Source organism: Dasypus novemcinctus, chromosome 14, assembly GCF_030445035.2.
Source record: "Dasypus novemcinctus isolate mDasNov1 chromosome 14, mDasNov1.1.hap2, whole genome shotgun sequence".
Classification (NCBI taxonomy): Eukaryota; Metazoa; Chordata; class Mammalia; order Cingulata; family Dasypodidae; genus Dasypus; species Dasypus novemcinctus.
The window spans coordinates 53,456,307-53,480,477 of NC_080686.1; the positions used below are offsets into that span (position 1 = coordinate 53,456,307).

Genomic DNA, 24,171 nt, shown 5'->3' on the forward strand with positions numbered 1-24,171 from the left:
CTAACCTCTGAAACTGTGAGCCAATAAATTCCTGTTGTTAAGCCAACCCACTTTGTAGTATTTGTCGTAGCACCGAGGAAACTAAGACACTCCTGCATTTCTCATATTCTGCTCTGGGAAATAACCAGGAGTGTGGAAAATCTTACCAAAATCACCATCATTGTCACCAGAAAATTCTAAGACCTCCAGTCATTTATGAATGTCCGGCATTAAACATGATTCTGCTTTCTAAGAGGGCAATAGCAGAGTAACTGGGGACAACTTCTCTGCATATATTCCCCAAAACCTCTCTAATGTCTGTGCCATCACCAAAAATATCTAGCCCAAACTGGAAATCCATTTGATTATAACTGCCATCCTTACTGAGCCATCTGAGGATGCTTCAGTCCCAATCTTCTTGACTGGCTCCCTCCAAACTTCAAAACTTGATTTTACTCTCTTAACCTTTAATCATTGTTTTTTTAATAGCCCAACCCTACCTTGAAAACTATTTGGACCATCCTTCACCTCAATATGATTCTTATTCCATCCCTAAGAGTGTTTTTGTTTGATTGGTTTTTTAGTTCTTTTTGTTTGCTTGCTTGTTTTTTTGAGGTACCAGGGCTAGGAATTGAACCCGAGATCACAGAATTGGAAAGCTGGAGATCAACCACTTGAGCCACATCTGCTCCCCCTAATAGTTTAAGGACAGATTTTGTCTATCTTAAACAATAAGGTAGACTAAGTGTTCACAATTTGCCCACTTCTTACCCTCTGTTTTGGCATAACTGACTTTAGTCAGGTTTCTCTTCTCCCCACAGGTCCCTAAACTTTGGCTTGCCCAGAAATGCATACAAGCAGTAAAGCACTAAGGTACAGAAAATCTCCTCAGATTCTGAGGAACAGCAGACCACAGAAAGAAGCATTTCCTGCTGAACAGCCTTGATTTTGCCACCTGCTTAACCGCACCTCATACCCTACCCTGCTACCTCATGCCCTGTGCCTCCACAAAATTCCTGCTAGCCCTTCTTACCCCTCCCTGTAAAAGAAAAGCCTTTTTATGTTTGATTTTGAGGTACTTGTAGATTTCTGAGACCAGAGTATTCTCTCTATTGCAATAGTCTTTTTGAATATAAAGTCTTTCTTTATCTAAGTTGGGATTTGCTTTTTGGTTTTTTAAAGATTTACTATTTATTTATTTCTCCCCCTCCCTGCCCCCTAGTTGTCTGTTCTCTGTGTCCATTCACTGTGTGTTCTTCTGTGACTGCTTCTATCCTTATCAGTGGCACCGGGAATCTGTGTCTCTTTTTGTTGCATCATCTTGTGTCAGCTCTCCATGTGTGCAATGCCATTCCTGGGCAGGCCGCGCTTTATTTCGCGCTGGGAGGCTCTCCTTACAGGTGCACTCCTTGCCCATGGGGCTCCCCTATGCGGGGGACACCCCTGCGTGGCACGGCACTCCTTGCGCACATCAGTACTGCACATGGGCCAGCTCTACACAGGTCAAGGAGGCCCAGGGTTTGAACTACGGACCTCCCATGTGGTATGCAGATGCCCTATCCATTGGGCCAAGTCCACTTCCTGGGATTTGTTTTTATTTGCATGCTTTAAACATTTCTGCTTTAAAAACTTCAGGTCTCCATCACCTCCAGGGTAAATGATAACAGAAATAGAGGTTAATATCCAGGTTTTGTGCACAGAATACCATTTACCATTGTTACATTATTCAATAATCAAAACAACTCTACAAATTGGATACTATTAATAGAATTCATGGGAAGTGGATTTGGCTCAATGGATAGAGCGTCTGCCTACCACATGGGAGGTCCGTGGTTCAAACCCAGGGCCTCCTGACCCGTGTGATGAGCTGACCCACATGCAGTATGGATGCACACAAGGAGTGCCGTGCCACAAAGGGGTGTCCCCCGTGTAGGGGAACCCCATGCACAAGGATTGCGCCCCATAAGGAGAGCCACCCAGCGCAAAAAAAGTGCAGCCTGCCCAGATGTGACACTGCACACATGGAGAGCTGATGCAGTATGATGACGCAACAAAAAGAGACACAGATTCCTGGTGCCACTGACAGGAATACAAATGGATACAGAAGAACACACAGTGAATGGACACAGAGAGCACACAAGGAAGGGGGGAGGAAGGGTATATAAATAAATAAATAATAAATCTTGGAAAAAAAATAGAATTCAGGTCTCATGTCAGCTTAGGTTGATACCATAGCTTCCCTATCTAGCTATAAACAACTGCATAGATAACAATAAAATCTAACTCATAGATTTGATATAAAAACTAAATATATAAAAATCACTTACTACAAAGTCTGGTAAGTATAAATTTTTTTATAAATGTTATCTATTGTTATTATTATTCCTGTTTTACAGATGAGGCTTACGAGAATTTAGCTCCTAACAAATAGTGGGTAGTAAAAAAAAAACAAAACTATTTTCTCACCTTCCTCCTCCACCGGCATCTTCTGTACTTTGTCTATTCAAGTTTCTAAAATGTATGATAGTAACTACATAGTATGCATATTTGATAGACTATTAGTTAAAGCCAAAAAATATATACCTTATTTATTATTTTATCCTCGTACCTACAACACAGTTAGTTTTACTAAATATACTCTAAAAATTTAAATACATAAGGATATAGCTAGAGCTTACTGAAGGCTGCATGGGACATAGAATTTCCAAATTTTGATGCTTATCAACACAAAGTCAAAGTAAAACCAAGCACCTCTACACCTATTCATCCAGAAACAATTGTAACCATATGGTCTTAAATCATAAATGACTGTTTCTCCAACTATGAAATGGGTTTAATGTCTCCCTTGAAGACCCAAAGAAATGCTTTAATCTATTTGAGTAAATGTATTTGGACATAATAAACTACAAATGTTAAAATCATAAAATTATAAACAACAAAGTTAGCAAAAATAAACACATAATCGTTACATTTTCCTGAAATTTGGAGATAAGCCAAGCAGTACTGCAGATTAACACCTATTTAGTGTTTTAATATGTCTTTTAACTAGTATTTTAACATGGCTATAACCTTCTAAGGAAAACTAATGCCATCTGTACTTGCTGGCAATATAACTTTGATGTAACAAGAAGTAAAAAGAAAGAAACACAGTAGCAAAAAAAAAATTAAAACAAGTATTCATTGAACATTTTCTTTGTTGAAGGGAATATTCAAAGCAAGAACTCAAGCAATTTAATATACATTGCTTTAATTGTGTTTAGCCATTTTATGTTTTTAATGTAATGTTCTACCTTGTTTCCCACATGAATCTAGTGAATCAAAATATAACAGAATACTCTGGCACACATTTCTTTGTTTTCCATTGCTCAGCTGAAACTGAATTCATAGGTTGTAAAGTCTTCCAGCTGTTTAGCACAGCACATCACAATATTCATAGTATGGATTTTCAATAGTTGGGGAGTTTCAGAACTCTATTATATTATATACAAGTAAACAAACAAAAAATAAAAGCTTTTTATGTGTCACCTCCCCTTTCAATTTGTAGTAGGAAAGATTCAAAAAGTGCGCAGATACATAAATCCACATGAGTAAAGGGAATCAGAAAAGATGGTGTCATAACAGCACTGTTTAATGTTAAAAAAACAAAAGTAAACTATGCCTGCATAAAGGCATTAATATAGGGAATAAGTTTTGGATTACAGTGCATACTACATACTACCATCATGTCTTAAATAGTGTTGTTAATGGAAAAGGCAAGTATCTACAAGAAGTTGTCATTATTATAAAGCTGATCCACAGGATCTCAATCTAGACAGGTTAAAAAAAATAAAGACTTAGCTGAACTACAAAGTCAGTATGCAAATAACTTCAATACAAAACAAATTTTAATTCCTATTTCACCCACTGAATGTAGAGCTCAAAAAGTTTTCTGTGGTATTACCTACAATGAGCATTTATGATGGCAAAAGTTACAAAGGACAACAGTTGGAAAAGAAACAGAATCCTACCTACAACAACACTGGGTAGCAAGTGGTGGTCCTATAATAAAGCAGTGTTTTAAAATGTAAATATATAGTGCTTTGCCATAATTTTTTTAAAGAAAATTTGAGCCAATGTTGTTAAATATCCACTCTAGTAATACATACTGAGAAATGGTTGCTGAATAAAGTATTTTTCCCCATGTTCACACATATTTAAGTAACCATCTTTGAAAAAGCCAAGAGTTGTGAATAGAGAATTGGCCTAGAAGTCAGGAAATCTAAGTTGTAGTTGCAGTTCTACATCTAGCAATACTAACTATATTTTAGGTTCCTTTTCTGTTGAAAAATAAAAATTGAACTAAAGATATATCCTAAGGACACACCAATTCTGAAATTATAAATTAACCTTGAATTTCCTAAAATATAATAAATATCATTCTTAAGATATAGTGCAATAGTATGATTATAAGCTCACGTACTGAGTAATTTGGGCACAATCTTATAACCCAATATGTACTGTCCTTTTTTTAAATTAAAATCTGTTTTTTGAGTTGTTTTTACCTGCCAAATACTTTACATATTATTTCTCATTTAATTTTGAACCATATAGGAACTATTAGAGACAATTATTATTAGTTTTAGAGATAAGAAAACTAAAGCTCTGAAAAAATAACAGACTTGCCCACGTTGACAAAGCTAATTAGTCCGAGAAATGAGGATGTGGCTACAAAGTTCATGCTCTTATGTCTAAATATGCCTTTTTGGTAAGTAAAGGAAAGGCATCTGACTGCCTACTACTCTAATCCTTTCCATTAACCATGGAAATTAGAAATGCCTAACAGACTGGCATGCATGTATGGATAAAGAAATTAACTATAAAAAGGCATATTAATGTATAAAAACCTTGCTCAGTAAATTGGGATGTGCTAATAATTTCCATTCCTCAGTTTATAATTTTTCTTTGAATACAAAATAAATTACGGGATTACTCTTCTTTGCTGATTTGTAAACATGGTATGCTGTCTTACTAATCATAGATCATATATTTATGTACTGTTTTTAAAATGAAAGAAATGTTTGAATTGCAAGAGGAAAAGACTATTTTTATTTGTTTTGCCTATATTTCCAATGACAATCAGGTAAGATTTAATTTCAGTTTCGAACTTCATAACACTACTTTTACAAAATTATTTTCTTTGAAACTAAATACGCCTTGTTTATAAGTGAACAACACATACTGATAAACTGATTAAAGGGAACATAAAGGAGGTATAGGGGAGTTAGAATAACACCAATTATGACTTAGGCGATTCAAGACATTTTACATTTCATAAATCTGGTTGCACTATTCAGGAAAAAATGAAAACTAGAATAAATACTAAACAGTGATAAGTCGGGAAAGTCCCATCATATTTTTCAGGCCTTCTCTTTATAATTGATAAAACACAAAGTGTGGAAGGGAGGCTCTTTTGGAAACATTTTTCAACATAAAAACAATTTAGCATTTCCTCAAACAAAACTGTCCAAGTACCAGGTCTCTGTAGGTTACCGTAAGAAATATAAATGCCCTTTCCTGTAGCATTGCCTAAAATACCTGCAACGAAAAAAAAAATTGCCATAAATTGCCAAAGGGGATACGAGGCCCCGGGGGAGAAGGTCTTCAAGGCATCCCACCACCTACCACCAGGTCGTCGACACAGAGGGCGCTCTGTAGATATTTACTTACTTTTGAGAGGGGTGTGTGCGTGTGTGTGTGTAAAACTCCCTCCGCTGTTTAAATCTCCCTCAACCACTTGTCGCTGCGCCGGGTTTTCTCACATTAGCCACAGCCCTTTTCTTCCTCCTCATCCGATTAGCCCGTTGCCGTCCCACTCTATAACCCGCCTTGGGAACCCGGGGAGGATTCTGAATAGATCGATCCCAACCGACCCCAGAATTTCTCTCGCCTCAGCTTTACCGGTGCCCGGCCCCCGAGACGACGCCCCGCCCGCCTTCTCACGCCCCGGCCCCGACTTTCGCCTCCCAGACTCGCTCATCCTCCGCGGCCACCTACCGCCTCAAGATCCAGGAGGATTTCGGGGCAGCAGCGACACCGCACTCAGCCCAGAGGCGGCGGCCGAGCGCCCTGCTGCCCGTCGGGGAACGTCTCCCGCCGCGCGTCAGCTCTCGGCCGGGATGCGGCGGCGGGGAGCGGAGAGCGGGGAGCGGGGGCGTGGCCGGCGGCGGCTCCGAGGGCTCGCGGCGGCGCGGGGCGGGGCCTCGGGCGCCTGGCCCTGAGGACGGGCGCGGCCTCGCTGCGCTTCGACCGTTAAATCGGTAGCGCGCGCAGCTTCGGGAGTACTGGGCACCCCGGCCGGTCGCGGCTCCGAGGGTCAGGCGGAGGAGACCTCGAGGGGCCTCTCTGAGGTGCTGACAGGCTCGCCCTGGACGGGGCGCGCCCGCCTGAACAGCCTTCAGGACCCTGCTTGCCTGAGGACGCGGAGGCGCGAGGCGGGCCGCCTGCGCAGGGCCGAGCGGCGGGCTGCGGGCGGCCGCCTCTGTGAGGGAGGCCGCCTCTGTGAGGGAGGCCGCCTCTGTGAGGGAGGCCGCCTCTGTGAGGGAGGCCGCCTCTGTGAGGGAGGCCGCCTCTGTGAGGGAGGCCGCCCTACGCGCTGACGACGGAGCGCAGCCCCGGTCAGAGCTGCAGCGCTGATCAGAGCAGACTGGCGGGCCCCGACGGCGCCGGCGGGTTTCCTCCGTGCCACAGTTAGGGTTGTCATGGGTTAACATGTTTGAGAAAGGGTCTACATCAGACAGAATACATTCTCTCCCACGGGTTGCAGTCCTAGATGGAGGCAAGACCAGTTAAAATCAAAACCTTCCTCACCTGAAAGGAACAAAATCAGTCGAAGGGTTTCCATCCAAATCCTTTCCATCTTCACGCTTATTCTTTTACTCACTTTTTCATTCAGTAATCTTTTAGTGTCCCCTCTTCGAACACAGCGCCAAACCCTGGGCTAGGTGGGGACAGGGGGAAGGTACACAGGATCTTGCTATCACAGATCTCCCAGTCGGTGGGACCCAAGGGCAAGTTAACAAGTCTGTGGTCAGTGGCAAGTACTGTGATGGAGGAACCCAAGAATTAGGTTGGAAGCACAGTAGGATCAATGCCTAACTTGACCCTTAGGCCTAGAAGGTCAGAGAAGCTTTCAGTTAGCAAGAAGAAAAGAAAGGAGAGGAGGAGGTACAAAGGAAAAAGAAACCTTGACCAGTATGAGGTAGCTGGAGTTGAGGACACAAAAGATGGGAAAATGAAACAGGAGATGTGGACGAGTCAGATTTTGATTCTTTTAAGTTAAGCAACATCTTTGAAGGGTTTTAAACAATATGTTAACAAGATCAAAATAGAAAGTTCATCTGACAGCAGTGTGGAGGATAGGCTTTTGAGGGTTGTAAGAAATCACGAAATTAAACAGGCAGCAAGAAAACATCCTTGGAGACAATTGCAATAACTCCAATAAGAAATAATGATTACTGAACTAAGATAATAGAACAAGGGACAGATCTGGAAGGTATTGCTGAAGTGAAATCAATAGAGTTTAGTGACAAGATGTGAGGGTGAAAGAAGAGAATTCAGAATGACTCGGATTTCTGACTTAGGCAGGCAAAGATATGAGTCTGTGGTGATATAAAGTAAAGAATACAAAAGGTAATGCATGTTTAGGGAGGGAAATGAAGAGTTCAGATTAGGACTTGTAAATATGAGATTATAAGGGGATATCGAAAGTGAGATGTCCAAAAGGCTTTTATATATAAACACACAAAATATATGTCCATACACACATAGCACATGCATGCATATATACATGTGTGTACATACATATTTGTTATAGGTGTATTAAAAACAAATCATTAGGAATCAGATGTTGATTACTTTTAATAAATTTTATAAATGCTTCCAGAGAAAGAAGCATTTAGGAAGAGAATTCAAAAGGCAAATGTTCTGACAACTTCCCATTCAGGAAGCTGGGCATCCCTCACTAAATATTACAACATGGCACACATTACACCCAACACTAGGCAGACACTATTGGCAGCAGGGAAACTCATAGCTAGGCCTTTGAGAAGCTGTGAGGTTAAAAGATAACAAGACTTATATGGAATTTCAGGCTTTAGGATAAAATTGACCCCTGATGCTTTGACACCAAACACCTATTTTAGTAATGACTCACAGTTAGGGAGTAGAAGTGTCTCCCTAGAAAATGAAGTAGATAGTTAACCAGGAGGAAGAGGGCCACATAGTGAGATGGTCCTCAAAAACATGAACTTTAGAGGTGACCCTCTATGTCCAATAAAGGCAACTGAGGGACCTATGTGGTATTATATAGAGACTATATCCCTAGGAGCATAAATTTAGACTAATCAATCCCTGTGGCACTAGGAACACCCAGCTGGGAATCCATTTGTCCTGTCACTTTGAAATTAAATAGTTTTTTGAGCATCACAATAGGCCTTTCAATTGATAGGTCCTTGATATCAAGGAGATGAAAATTCCATTGAATGCCTTTTCCAAAGAGCCTAGCATTGTGTATTCTGAGAAATGAAATGTGTGCCTTAGTCATTATCAGTAAATGGAACTCCAAAGGGGATAAGAAGTACCCTAATGAGGCCTTGTATTGTAGCCTACTATATATATATCTATTACCTTGATTTATATTTTGGGAATATGTGAGGCAAGACATTCCCAAAGTTCTTTACACCAAAGGAGGCAACTCTTAGACAGTGGCCCAAGTTTATTAAAATTTCTAGATGGGTTCATTTGTTAGCCAGGGGTATCTAATGCTAGAATGACTTCCTGAAGTTCAGTTAATGGTGCTAACACTTACTTGGGCTCCATTCTTTATCAAGGACATCTGGTTAAGAAAGCAGCAACATTATACTGAGTTCTATCACTTATTATAGTGGTGATGCCATTCATACAGTAGACCAACTCCCATTGCTGTTCACTTATTTGATCCCAGTGAGCTCCTAGGTAGCCAAAGTTTCTGGGAAAGGGGTATCCAACCCAGCACCATTGGTATCTGTAAAGGGACTGAGGACAGGGGACACCACCCTCCTCTAGGTGGAAGATGCCAGAGGGCTCAGGTTTGGCTTTTCCTATGTCACGAAGGCCTTAGTAGCCTTGTCAAGTTTGAAGAATGGTGCTGCTTCAGTAACTCAAGGCATAATGGGCACAAGCTCAGAGTCTGTGAGAGTTTTTCTTTCCCAGAAGAGTCATGTGTGGCTGGCATTTGTTCTTCTGGTGGTATAAAGAATGGGGCCCAGGAGGAAAGTCTTGCATCTGAAAATCATGGGCAGCATATTCCCATATGGGAAGTTCAAAGATTCCATGAGGCTTGAAGAAGAGGTTGCCAAAGCCTCTACAGTGAAGGAGTCTCTCAGGGTACTCATGGAAGTGTCTGTTATATTGCAATTTGGACAGATTCTAAAGTGGATAATCTAATGGAGGAGGCCCCATGTAAGTTGGGACCATTTGCAAATAATAGCATCAGTAAGAGTAAGAAAATACGTAAATGAGGAATATGTTACCACCAGAACCTAAAAAGGACTAAACTATGTTGGACTGAAGTTTACATTGTGGGTGCTGAGAGGGTCAATAGGAACAGTTATAATAGACTAGAAACCTCCTGTCATTTTCTATCTAGGATTGTTGATAGTCCCTCTGCCTCAGACTGGATGGCAGGAGTCCTGGAGTATCCAACGGGAGTATCCAACGGAAGCTCACAATTGGATTTAGTCAATTAACAATAGTTCTTATCTTGGGGCAAGAACAACACTTTAGAGTAAGAAAAGGTTGCCATGACCCAGAGAGACAGTAGAACCCAGAGTGAGTCGCAAGCCGGCCAGCAATTGACAATTCTATTCAAGGTGACCTTCACCTTACCAGGAAGCAGTTAGTTAGCAAAGGAGGAGCTAGTTAAAGCCAGCTGGGTGTCCTCATAGTTGGGACATCCTATTTGTGGTGCCAATTTCTGACCACCTTCTATTTACCAGATTGGTGAAGGAGGGATCCCCCACCCTAGTATAAGATGGCCAAGCACACAACATCCAACACTGGGGAGGTACAACTGGCAGTAGTTTATTTGTCACATATATTCATAGCCCAAAAGAGGAGGACATTGTACACCATGCAGGGTCACACAGGGGTTGCATTCAGAAGCAGAATGAACTAGCAGGGGCTATTGGAGGCAAGCTTTGTAGTGACCAGAGGGTGGAGTGGCCCTTGATTCCCATGGGAGGATGTGATTGGTTTGTCTGAATAATTTTGCCAGCTATCAGGAAAGAGAAACTAAGGTAGAGGATGGATGAAGTATAGTTGGTCCATCTGCACAAGGAACTAGTCAGATGGAGAGCCTTTCCCACTTGGTGAGGGCATATCTGGAGGGGCAAGGGAGCTCATGGCTAGGCCTTTGGAGCCCTTTAAGGCTCAAAGATAACAAGGCAGCACATGGAATTTCAGGCCTTACAATATAACAATCTCCAAAGGAGGAAAGAAAAGGAAGATATTTAAAGGCAATGGGATAGTTGAAAAAGGAAGGCCTCTCTAAAAATGGACCATCTAGGCTGAGGACCAAGAGTAGATGAAGAATAGGGAAGAGTGTTATAGGTAGAGGGAACAGAGGTAGTAACACCCTGGGGTGGGAAAAACAAAGTTTGGCTTATTCTAGAAACTGATGAAAACCTAGCCTGGCTAAGGTTTAGAAAGCAAGAAAAGAATGTTGAAGATGAGTTGGGAGAAATGAGAAAAACTGAAATCATAGTGTTTTGTAGGCTCTAGTAAGGAGATCATAAAAGCAAAATGAAGCATTGAAGGCTTTCAAGTAGGGCACTAATATGATGGGTTTTACCATTTAAAAAGGTGTGAATAATGGATTGAGAAGAGACAATAGTGGAAAGAAGGAATCCCAGTTAGAAAATAATTTGTAGTTGATTTGCCTTACTACGTGTAAGTAGAGGTTTTAATTATAATTATATTTTCATTTTCATATCTTTAAATTTTACCTTCACAATATCTTCCAGTTAGTTAATAAGACAATGTGTGAGGTACTACTAACATGAAAGTGAAAAAGTCTAATTACCTGCTCTCACCATATATACTGTCTAGTAAGGGTACATATCTGCACAGACAATTCCAACTCAATAAACTAATTGTTAAAATAAAGGCATTCACAGTGTGTCTGTATGCCTAAGTAGTGCTATAAAAACCCTGGAAGTCAGGAAACCTGAGAAGGTAGCATTATCTAGGGTTTACCAAATAATTCTCTTACCAACCTCTTGCCAGTAGTCTGCCTCTGATTCCTTCATTCCACATTTACAAAGCATTTTATGCAGTTATGCATGGGTATGGATATGGATATGGATATATAAGATATAGATACACTCATAAGTTTAAGAGTTCAGAGATGGAGCAGTTCTATATATGACCACACACCATGCAGCTACAGAGGTGAGTAGCAGTTGTGGAATGGAGATAAAGGTCACTAGAGATGAGATAATCAAAGAACTATGAGTACAGACTAGAGAACTAGATAGACTGTTCACACTGACATTTTAATTCAATCACATATAGTAAGAATGGAATACAGATGCTGAAATCATTATTGATTTAGAGATGGTAGATGGTAGGTTGAGAGGAACTTTTAAAGGAAGGAGTAAGGCAGGTATATAGAAAGAGGTCAGGAAAAAAACCATGGTTTTAAATAATCTTAGAAATTCTCCACAAATCTCCTAAACTTATTCTTGCTAAAATGAATAAACATTTAATGTATTTTTCTCCAATATTATTTAAATATCCAATATCTTAGCCCAACAATATATTTAACATGGAAATGTTAAACTCTGTGGCAAAATTTTTCAGAAAAATTTATCTAAACTCTGGGAACTTTTAGCAGCTTTTATATCCAATCATTAGTACCTACACTTATGCATAAGTCACTAGGGTATTAAAAATATTCAGTCAGAGTAATGTGTATCACTTACTTCCTATTAGGTAGTTACTTCAAATGACTTTTAGTGATATTGACAAAACTGTAAAGTTATTACCTCTGTTGTAGATCAAAAATGTTTCCACATTAGATAGTTATTTTGTGATACAGTCTCCAAAATAATACAGGCTCTTTATTTTTCTGCTTTTCACATAGTATTACATCTCAAGTCAAATGCATGCAAATTTATCAAAGCATAAAACACAATGAATGAATTTAAATTGTATAACTGAACATATAAAATGAATTTTAAAAATTCTTTACAAGTTTATTTTAGCATTCTCTGCTATTTAACAACCATTTTAATAAATATTCCAATTACAAGAAAAAGAAATTAAGCAAATTATTAAATAAAACTCATTGCATGCCAACCTTCCTCATATCTGATATAATAATCCCACTCAATCTTCCTACGATTTTTTAATTATAAAAAAGAAAATATATACATATAATTATATGTTATGAATATAAATTAAACTGCTATAAAATTAATATCATTGAATAGAATATAAAATTCATAAAAAGATATTTTCAAATACACAGTATTCTCTCCTTTGTGAAATGAATACTTAGGGCAAACTTTTCTGTAATTTTCTTTCTACAGCTGAGCTATAATGAAGAGCAGGGGATTTGAAAAATTCAAGTTTTTCCTAAAAAAGTAAAGTAAGGCACAAGAATTTTATGTTGTACATAAAGGCCGATACATTTTTGGAGATGAAGAGAAAGAGTTTGATTCTAGATGGCTCTGTCACATATAAGCTGAGTAACCTTTAGCTAGCATATTAACCTGTCTGACCTTTCTCAATGGTTGAATTATAACTATGTTATGGAAATTAAATGCCAACATACGTATGGTAACTCAATAAACACTAGGGTTGTTTTAATTCAGTGTTTATTACATATATATGCATGTAGGCACTGCAAACATACATTGATTAAATGCTACTTTAGATTTTATAGGAATTTGTGCAACCCATGATCATAAAAATGGTTGTAAAATTTCATGATAAGAGATGGGCACAAATATAGCCATATCAGAACAAAACAAAATTTAAAAAAATAGAAATGGCATTTTTTATTCAAAGATAATTGAAACTTTGTCTCTATGAGAAAATGTGAAGGCAGAAAGTGGATGTGAAAATGTGGGTGTAATTTTCAGCATGGTGTATGTAGGGCAGTATTTCTCAGAGTATGATCCAGGAAAAACCTACATCAGAATCATCTGGGAATGCTTATTTTGAATGCGGAGTCCTGTTCTACCCCAAATCTACTTTTCTCATCTATGTGAGTTGGACCTCAATTTTCTCTGGTAAAACAGAAACAGAAATATTTGATTCTTAGGGTTCTTATTCATATTAAACAACACATGTTGTGAGTCTAGAGCATTATCTAGAACATGCAATTATGAGGGCTCTTTTCTAAAATGATGTTTACATACAACAAATGACTCTGTATACACTACAACCACAAATTACTTACTCAAGAATACTTGTTCATAGTGCCATTTTCCTCCTTTTTTCTAAAACTATTTTACTACTTTGGGCAGGAGGGGGCAACCAAATCCTTCCTTTTCTTATACATGGCTGTGATGGATTTCTTTCAAATAACATTTGCTCAGCTCCTTCTGGATTCCAAATCTGTACTAGGCAATGGAAGACATTCTTTACTTTAAAAAAAATTGAATATAAAGTTACATAAATTTGGATTTAATTAAATAGAATTTATGGTGATTTGTGTAGGATTAGGTATAAATATTTATTTGTTTACTTTAAAGCATAAGGTCTTGAGGGCCCCACCCTGATCAAGATGGCAGAGCGAGATGATTCAGCCCATAGAATCTTTGAACACACAGGAAGAACTGGCAGAAATATCTTTCTCAAAGCCCTAGAAAGCAGTTAAGGGACTGTAGTAACAGGGAAATCAGTGAACCAAGTAAAAGACTACTTAAAACCAGTAGGATCTCCTGGTACCCTGGCTGGTCCCTACCTTAACCCTCACAAGCACACTGCAAAACCAGCCTGCACTCCCAGTATGGATCCTTGGAATCAGTTACACAGGTAACAGAGTAAACCTCATGAACATACTGGGAATATATATGTCTGGACCACCCTTCCTGGTAGTGGCCTGAGGGATTTACCATCTCCAAACTTGCCCTGCATGTAGAAGGTGGCTCAATGAGTCCTCCTATAGAATGCTGTGAGAGAGCAGTCAAGTTGTGGTGCCTGGAAGGAGGGATAGATAGCCGAAGGACAGGACAAAATGTGCATTGCCTTGGATGGTGTGGAAACTGTTTACTGGGAAGAGAGAACATTAAGAACCACATAAATAGGGAATTCCTAGGGCCACATGTGCATGCCCAACACTGTTCATCCTCAAGACAAGCTGCATAAGCAGAAAGCATCAGGGAGGCCCCTATTGTTTGTCCTGGAGCTATTCTCTAAATTCATTGTATGAAAAAGCCCTGAAGGAGAGAACTTGCACAGGTCAATGTGTGAAGACTGGGAAAGGTGTTTTCCTTTATTCCTTGTTTTCATTTTGTTGTTGTTGTTGTTATTTCATGAAATTCAAGGAAAACTCTGTCAATAATACTAGCTCTATACAATCTTAAAGAACAGACCCCAGAGTCTAAATTTCAGTGATAATACATTAAATATCAAAATATTCAGGTTTCAATAAAATATTACAAAACAAAGAAACAAGAAATGATGGTCCAGGCAAAGGAGAAGATTAAAGAATTAGAAACCATCAATGAGAAGAACCAGACCTGGGATAGACCAGAGAGTTTTGTTTTGTTTTTTAATTATCCTAAATATGTTCAAAGAGCTAAAATAAAACATGCAAAAAGAACTAAAGGAAATTGGAAAAATGATGGATGAAACATAAATGGAATATCAATAGAGCTGGAAATTATGAAAAGGAACTGAATAGAACTGAAGATCACAGTAATAGAAATTTAAAATTCTCTAGAGGGGTTCAGCAGTGCATTGTAGCTGGCAGAAGAACTGGAGCACTTGAAGAGAAGACAATTAAAATTTTCCAGTCTGATGAGCAGAAAGGAGAGAGGAAGAAAAGAAGTGAACAGAGCAGAGCCTGAGGAACTTGTAGGACATCAAGGATATCAATACATGTGTTGTAGGAGTTGCAGAAGGAAAGGAAAAAGAGAAAAGGATAGAGAGAATATTCAAAGAAATAATGGCTGTAAACTTCCCCAATTTAATGAATGACATGAATATATACATCCAAGACACTCAGTGAACTCTATAATCAAGACAAACCCAAATAGACCCAGGCCACAGCATATTATAGTCAAATCACTGAATGCCAAAAATAAAGTGAGAATTCTGAAAGCTGCAAGAGAGAAGCAACATGTCACACACAAGGGTGCCTAAATAGGATTAAATGCCGATTTCTCATCAGAAAACAAGGGGACAAAAAGGCACTGGGCTGACATATTTAAAGTGCTAAAAGCAAATAATTGCCAACTAAGAATTCTACACCCTACAATTCTGTCTTTCAAAAATGAGGGAGAAATTAAGATATTCCCAGATAAACAAAAGCTGAGAAAGTTCATCACCTCTATACCAGCCCTACAAGAGATGCTAAAAAGAAGTTTGCAGATTGAAAAGGACAATAGACAATAGATTAAAGCCACATTAAAAAAATAAAAATCTCCAGTGAGGGTAACAACATGGGTAAACATAAATGCCAGTAGTATTGTATTTTTGGTTCTTAACTCCACTTTTTATTTTCCATGGAATCTAAAAGTTAAATGCATAAAATGCAATGATGAGTCAGTGGTTTTGGAATCATACCATATAAACATGTAATTGTTGACAAGAACAAAATAAAGGTAGGGGGACAGTGGGGTATAGGAAAATAGGTTGTATATATTACATAAGTTAAGTTGGTTTCAAAGCAAATAAGAATGTTATAGATATATGTTGTTAAATTTAAGTCCCATGGTAACTACAAAGAAAATACTGGAGAATATGGACATTTTTAGAACAGAAATTAGAGTAAAGGTTGCCGGGGGGAGGGGGCAAAGGAAATTAATACAAAATGGATGTAGCGTTTCTGTTTGAGGAGATGGGAAAGTTTTAGTAAGAGAAGGTAGTGAAAGTACTGCAACATAATGAATGTGATTAATTCCACTCAGATATGCTTGGGAATGTTTAGGTGGGAAAGTTTACATTGTATATAGGTTCCCACAAAAACAACAACAATGATAACAACTGAAGAGACAATGACAATTAAAGGCATGATCCTAGATGGGATCTAGCAAGGGAAGAGAAAAGGCTCAAAAGGACATTATTGGGTCATATGATAAAAGTGAAATACAGACTTTAAGCTTTATATAGATATTTAATTTCTTGAACTTGATAATTGCACTTAAGGTAGTTACATAAATGAATATCCTTGTTCTTAGGAAATGTACATGGAAGTATTAAGTGTTCAAGGAGCATAATGTATATACAACCTACAATCAAGTGTTCAGAAAATGGATTAATAAAAAGGAAGAAAGGAAGGCAGGGAGGGAGGTAGAGAAGAAAGGTAGATTTGGGATCTGGTAGGGGTATTATGTTGGATTTCTCTGTATGAGGTTTGTATGATTTTTGTAACAATCCTGTAAGTTTGAAAGTATTTTAAAAGAAAAAGTTTTGAAAAATAGGTCTTATCAATGAACTCATTGGTTCTAAATTTAGGAAATTTATTTAAAAACTCTTAAAGAACATAAATGAAAATGTAACAAATATTGACATGATCAGCACATCCATTCTTATCAAGAGATAAACATCAACTTTCCAATTTTTAATCTAGTTCAAATAGAAAATAAAAATCACTAGGGAAGCAGATGCGGCTCAAGCAATTTGGCTCCCATCTACCATACAGGAGGTCCAGGGTTCGATGCCCAGGGCCTCTGGGTGAAGGCAAACTGGCTCATGTAGTGAGCTGGCCCATGTGGAGTACAGGCGTGTGTGGAGTGCTGGTCTGCACAGAATACTGCCCAGTGCAGGAATGTTGCCCCATGCAGAGAGTGCCAGCCCACGCAGAGAGCTGGTGCAGCAAGATGATGCAACAAGAAGAGACATAGAGGAGAGATAATAAGAGACACAGTAGATCAGGGAGCTGAGGTCATGCAAGAGAATGATCACCTCTCTCCCACTCTGGAAGGTCCCAGGATCAGTTCCTGGAGCCACCTAATGAGAATACAGGCAGACACAGAAGAACATACAGCAAATGGACACAGAGAGCAGACAACAGGGGGAGGGGGGGAGAAATAAATAAATAAAATATTTTAAAAAACAAAAACTTATTTCCCATCTTTCAGAGATAACCAGTTTGAAAATTTTAGTGCTTAACTTTAGTTTTGTTAATATATACATGAACATACAATAATTTTCCCAAAATTGATTTTTAATCTGATTATGTCCTGCAATATTTTGCGAACAAATTTCCGATTCAATAGATGGAAAATTGCATCATTTTCTTAATGGTTGCCTGTTATTTCATACTATGAGTATACCAAAATTTATTTCACAAATTGCATATCATTAGATTTTTGGACTGATTGCTTTAAATACCTATTGTAAACATAAATGTGATAAATAACATTGTGCACACATACTTGCTCTTTTATCCATAATACTGTGAGAACAGATTCCTAGAGATAGAATTAGTAGGTCAAAGAATGTGTGTGTGTATGTGTGTGTGTGTGTGCCTACTTCCTTAACATTACAGGGCCTTTATTGCTCTTTTTTATTCTTTCTTAATATGGTATGTGAAAAAATGTATCTGTGTTAGCTTAAATTCTAATATTTTTGCCAGTTTGTCTTTTGGCTTTGCTTATGATTTTTTTCACATAGAATTTTTTAAAATTATCCATTCTACTTACACTTTCTTATGTGATTTCTGCTTCAGGGTTCTCCTGGGAAAGTTTTTCCTTTAATCACTTATTCATTCTTGCAACAAATATCAATTGAACACTCATGTGCTAGGAACTGTTGTAAATACTGGGGATAATGCAGTAAACAAGACCAGAAAGGATCCAGTTCTCATGGAATTATATTCCAAAAGGAATACGATCATATAGCATATGAATTAATGTGGAATTTCAAATCATTGTAGGAAGAATGGATTATTCAACACATAGTGTTACTAGTTAACTAATTAAGAAAATAAATATAATTTTTATACCTAACATTAAGAATATTTCAAGTAGATTTAAAATCTGTTTTAGAAATAAAACCATGAAAATAGGAGAAAAAAGATAAGTGAACACTTAAAAAGGAATATTACATATGTTCTCAAAGATGAAAACACCCTTAGAATAAGATCTCAAGACAATTTTGGAAATGACATCTTATTTTTCATAAATGGAATAGGACAAGGCAATTTTTGAACAATAACCTTTATTAGTGTATTTCAAAGGTACATATAATCCTGAGCTACTGCATTTATACATGTAGCATTTACTCTTTGAAGTTTACATTTCTTTTTCTCCACACTATCTGATGAGTACATTTTTATAATAGTCAAGAACATAAATAACTTAAAATATTATTCTTATCCCTGGAATAGCCAATTAATTTACTCATATCATTTCATTATCTAATTCTACTACATAAAAGAATTTTGAATATTATGTCTCAGTTAAGCAATTTCTTTTTCAAAACTGAAAAGATGGGCAGTGTGAGAGCCGATTCCTTAAGTTCTAGTGAATTCTCAGAAAACTAGGTTGCTTTTTGTTTATCTTTTTTCTTGAATAATTGGGTAATTATATGACAAGCTATATTTGAAAAAAATGGTAAGAGTAATTCCTTTATCTCAACATTTTAGCTAATGTAAAATGTTATAAGCCCCCAACACATATAAGTAGTACATAGTTATCCTAATAAGAAAAACTTACTGTGACCTAAAGGAAAAGAGGACAGCCCAATGTAAATATATCTATATTTAAATGGCCAAATATTATAAAATATATTATATGAAATACCTCCTCAGGGATCTATAAAGGAATACAGAGCTGATTAACATTAATTTCCATGAATCCAAAATAGTATTTTTATAATTGGCAAATAATAGAGACAAAAGTGAAAGACAAAAAGTCCTGTCATCTTTGAGAGAAGACATTTATCCAACATTATCTTCAACTGTGGACAAATATTTTCATTCTTGTATTTTAAAGTACTAACAAAATATTGTATATATCTACAAACAACAACAACAAAAAACAAGCAAACTGTATCTAGAAATGGTTTTCCTCTAACAACAGTTTCAAGTCTTTGAAGGTACACTCAATTTTTTTTTTTTTCCTGAATAAGGACATTATGATCTGAGGTTAAAGTTTTCAGTAAGCAGTTCAAGCAAATTCATATTGCTTAAAGTTTAAAGCAAGCAATTTTGATTCAGTTTAATTAAATGTAAGTATAAATGTGAAGCTATTATAGAAACACTTATAAACTTTTCTTGGGAATACTCACAGATCATCAAGTAATGGAACAACTGATTTCAAAATAATGAAAGGATGATGTTATATTCAATGTGAGGGACACATCCAAAAATATATTTAAGAGATGTAAAAGAACATGAAAAGACTGCTTTGTTATTCAGAGCTTAGAAACCTAGCAGCAAAACAAACTATTTGCATATAATGTAGTGCAGTGAACAACTGTTCATAAAAGACTCCCAAAGTCTTTAAACTATTATACATAAATGAGAATGGAATCCATTAGGACAAATGATTTAAAGATGTCCAGAATATCTTATCAAGAACTTCTAGACACTCTCACCTGCATCACTGGATCATAAGCAAGATTATGCAAAACTGTGTTCTGGGTAACTGACTCTTATAGCTCCCCAGTAACAAGCTCGGATAAGGCAGATCAAACCTAAGACATAAGCAATTGCCCAAGAAACATAGGTTGCATGAAATCTCCTGGAAAAATCCTGGGTGCCAACCTAAAATAAAAAGCAATATAAAACAAAAGGTTAGAAAGTTTAGTAAGTGGGTATATCTGCTGACTCTATTGACAGTTTTACAAGACAATGTTTCTACCTATATTAATGATGAGTCTTATGAAGTAAACAAATCCACTAAAAATATGTTATCTCTAAAAGGAAATTAATCCAGAATTTAAAATTTGTTCTGGCACCAAATAAAAAGAAACAGTCTTTTGTTAAATGGATGATAAATTTCCCAATATCAAGGACCTTCAGAGGGGTCCAAGGACACCATTTAACCCGGATGGGCAAGCTCCACTAAAAACAGGACCCTAGACTGGGCTTTATATTGTCCATAGTCCCACAGAAGTACGAGGGCCTGGCATGAAGCCTGTTCAGGGATCATCCCTGGTTGTCTCAGGCCTCACTATTTACCATGGAGATAAAACTGAGAGAAAAGAATTCTAATGGCAAAGCAATACTCACAGTTAATCCAACACCAATGAAAATAAAAATCATTCCAATGGTAATGTATGCACAGCAGCGTCTTCGTGGAAGTGCACTACCGACTGAAGAACTGAAAATTCATGAGAGCAAAGCAGAACATTAAATATTTACATTAAGATTCTCCAACTTTGGATTTAATAACATTATTTTATATACCTTTATTTGTTTATTCAACTTGATATACAAAACATGTGCAAAAAAATTTCATTTTTAGTGAGTGACCAAAATAAAAAATGGTCAATTTGTGATATAGTATTATGGCTTTAAACAAAGTTCAAGTCTTGGCCATTCACAATATTTACAAACAAATACCGTGGTCTCTAATGATCTTCCAAAATAAAACCTATCTCCCAAAAAGATCTATTCCAGAATTTCAGACAATCAGTGCTATCTTGCAAATAACATTTGAATTTTTCTGGTTATAACAATTAATAAACAGTTAATATTTTATGTAGACAAAGTATTTTTTAAAAAAGGAAAATAAACTAGGAGAGGAAAAGGAAAATCACCTATAATCCCCTAACATAGTTGCTCAACATTTTGGCATATTTTCCTCCAGTTGTGTTGTTTTATTCTTAATTTATCAATATATTATGAATATATTCCTATGCCATTAAGTATACTCAAACTGAAATTCCAATGGATGAATATAACATAGTTTAACCAATTCCTTATTAGATACTTAAAGTGCTTTTGTTATTATCAATAATGCCACATAAGCATTATTTATTTATTTTTATTTCAAATTTAGAAAAAAAAATTTTTGTATTTTATTCATTATTTTTAAAACTATATTATTTCATTTTCTTATTAATTATAATTGGTTTTTTTTTTTTTACTTCAATTATAACAAAGTTTTGGATCATAGAAGGGTTACAACTGCAGCAGGGGAGGATCATTGGTGCAGGGTATCAGAGATGGGGGATGCATGGGAGGAAGTTCACCTGGGGCATTCCTATAAGGGATATGAATGTGTTCAAGTGTTCATGGGGCACTGTCACAGTGGGTGGAGATTCACACAATAACCAAAAGAATATTGAATTCCCACTCTGGGAATTCCCACTCTGAGCTCTGTCACATTCTATAATGAGACAACAAGAATTCCCAGAGTACAGCAGCAGTGACTGGTAAAGGAGGATGGACCATTGATGGGCCCTTGAGAGTGATGACTGTTCTTGAGAACCATTACATGTGAAATTGAAACTTAGCCTATTATTATAGGGTACCTAAGAGTTACCTCCTGAGAGCCTCCTTGTTGCTCAAATGTGGCCTCTCTCTAAGCCAAACTCAGTATATAAATGCATTACCTTCCCCTCAGTGTGGGACATGACTCCTGGGGATGAGCCTCCCTGGCACCAAGGGATTACTACCAAGCACCAACTAGCAAAGCAACTGGGAAAAAAACCTTGACTAAAATGGGGAAAGGGTAAAGACAAATTAGTTTATATGGCTAAGAGTCTTCTAAGTGAGTTGGGAGGTCATTCCAGAGGTTATGCTTATATACTTCTCAGCAGGATCTAATTGACTGCCAAAGTAAATATTGCCTCAAATAGCAGGGCTCCTGAGAGCTCTGGAGATACCCAGACACCATAGGCTGGACAGACAGCTCAGGAGTTCGGCACCCTTCCAGCAGACCCTACTTTGGAATTTATGTTCCCTGTGTAACAGAGTTGGACTCAGTTGTGGTTTCCCTGCATATGGCTATTTTGACCTTTCTATTTGAACCTATAGTTAGTATGAGACTATAGGTGTTTATCCAGGAGACTTAAATCTTTGGGCTGTCCATGTGCCAGCTGGGCCCTGAATCTCATCAGCATTTCAACACCTACTCTCCAGTTCACTGGACTCATCCAGGATAACTAACAAAGAGATGATAATGGACAATCCCCATCCCAAGGAACAGAAAGAGTTTGCAACTGCAAGCAAGACAGTCCCATCTGTCTGCCCCATGTAATCTAAGCCCCCTCTCAATTAGAGGTGGAGTGGGCATCATTATCCCAGAATACTCAGAATTGGGGAATGAATGATGGACTAGAGTAGACCAACTGGTATTCTACTGTAGGCATTGTGATTCTAGCAATGGAAGAACTGTTATCATTGATGTGGAGACAGTGGCCACTAGAGATTCTGAGTGGAAGGAGAGGGGAAAAGTAGGTATAATATGGGGACATTTTTGGGACTTGGGAATTGTCCTAAATGACAGTGGAATGACAGATACAGGCCATTATATATCTTGTCATAACTCAAAAAAATTGTGCAGGAGAGAGTGTAAACTACAATGTAAACTATAATCCACGCTTAATGGCAATGCTCCAAAATGTTTTCATCATTTTTAATAAATGCACCACACTAATGAAGGATGCTGTTAATGTGTGAAAATGTGGGAGGTGTAGTGAGTGGGCCAAATGGGAATTCCCCATATTTTTAATGTAATATTTATGTATTGTAAATACATTTTTTAAAATTTTAAGTATAGTATTTAAAAAAAGCATTGTGCTTATTTTTCATTGTCTCAATGTAAATTTCTAGAATTATGATTATAAAGTTAAAAGGATTAAACTTTTAAAAGTCTTTTATAGATACTGCCAAAAAGCCTCTAAGAAATTCATAAAAGCATATATTGCTACCACTTTTCAGCTGAAATTCCAAATCCAGTAGTACTTAGCACTCTCAACTTCTAATTTTGGTAGTTTTCAAAATAATACAAGTATAGCAGAGACTAAATGGTCAATTAGAACTTTCTTCCCAGTTGAATCTTACATATATTAATTTACATGTATCATATGCCAGGCACTGTTTGTTAATGAATGACATAATAAAGTATCTTAATAACTTTTGCATACCCTAGCACCTAGTAGTAATTGCTCAAGAAATATTTCTTGAATAAATGAAATACAGAAATGCATCATTTTCTATACTTTAGAAATATGCTATTCCACAAAGGTTACTCTTCCCTAATAAATATGATTTCCTTTATTTTTTAAATTAATGAATATTGTTGTAATTATATATCATAAACTTTCTTGTATACTTGAACCCAAACAGAAACACATGGATGAACTGGGCTCATCATTAAATACTGTACTCTATTATTTAACTTGCCATTAGGAGTTCCTAGGACATTGGATCATTTCTCTGATGCTATATTTAGCTTTAGAATATTTTTGGTTAACTTCTATGCATGCATGTCGTGGTTTTTCCTGTCTTATACCTCACAGTTGGCTTATGTTTCTCATACTTGTCACCAATTTTCCAATCATGTTCCTTCCAAGTCCCCGACCATCCAGCCAAACCATTGGCAACAGCCCATGAATTAGTTTACAAATGCACCTCTAGCCATTTCTTCTTTGAAGGAAAACGAACAACCAGGTGCACTGCTCTAAGTTCTGCCCACTGGGAGGGTTTGCCCTGACTACTGTCCTTCAAGGATGTCCCAGAAAGGGGCTTCAGTGCAGTAGCTGTCCACTTTCGGGTGGTACCTGCATATTGTGTAAAACCAGGTGTAAACTAGGCCCGAGTTTTCTCTTCCTCAGACAACTGATTGTAAGGGACTCCCCAAGAGGCCAAAGTTGTGGACTGTGAAAGAGAAGGTAACATGGCAGGGGTGGTGACCACAGGCGTTTGGGCTACTTCCTCATGTAACTTACTTGTGCCTTCAGGACCCGCTCAAGCCCTATCTTGTATATAACATTTCTACTTTATTATGGAGTGCTGCCGTACATGCCCAACTTTATGGTTTG

At 37.4% G+C, this 24,171-nt stretch overlaps 2 protein-coding genes across 5 annotated transcripts in view; both read right to left on the minus strand.

The window, feature by feature from the left end:
* C14H8orf88 (chromosome 14 C8orf88 homolog) overlaps nucleotides 1-6,153 on the minus strand; it is a 39,091-nt gene extending 32,938 nt beyond the window's left edge. For 3 of the 4 annotated variants that reach the window (XM_071207895.1, XM_012518131.3, XM_058275711.1), the window contains exon 1: nucleotides 6,013-6,153. The gene's annotated coding sequence lies outside the window, so the exon portion shown is untranslated. Of the gene's footprint in view, nucleotides 1-5,508; nucleotides 5,554-6,012 lie in introns of all 4 variants that reach the window. The other variant, XM_058275712.1, reaches the window with a different exon arrangement.
* Nucleotides 6,154-18,376: 12,223 nt separating this feature from the next.
* The window catches only part of PIP4P2 (phosphatidylinositol-4,5-bisphosphate 4-phosphatase 2), a 93,469-nt gene continuing 87,674 nt past the window's right edge, over nucleotides 18,377-24,171 (minus strand). Inside the window, exons 6-7 of the mRNA XM_004474736.5 lie at nucleotides 20,411-20,501; nucleotides 18,377-19,942 (exon numbers count right to left, since the gene is read on the minus strand). Of these exons, the coding sequence (XP_004474793.2) occupies nucleotides 19,799-19,942; nucleotides 20,411-20,501 (235 nt within the window). The 3' untranslated portion in view covers nucleotides 18,377-19,798. The remainder of the gene's footprint in view (nucleotides 19,943-20,410; nucleotides 20,502-24,171) is intronic.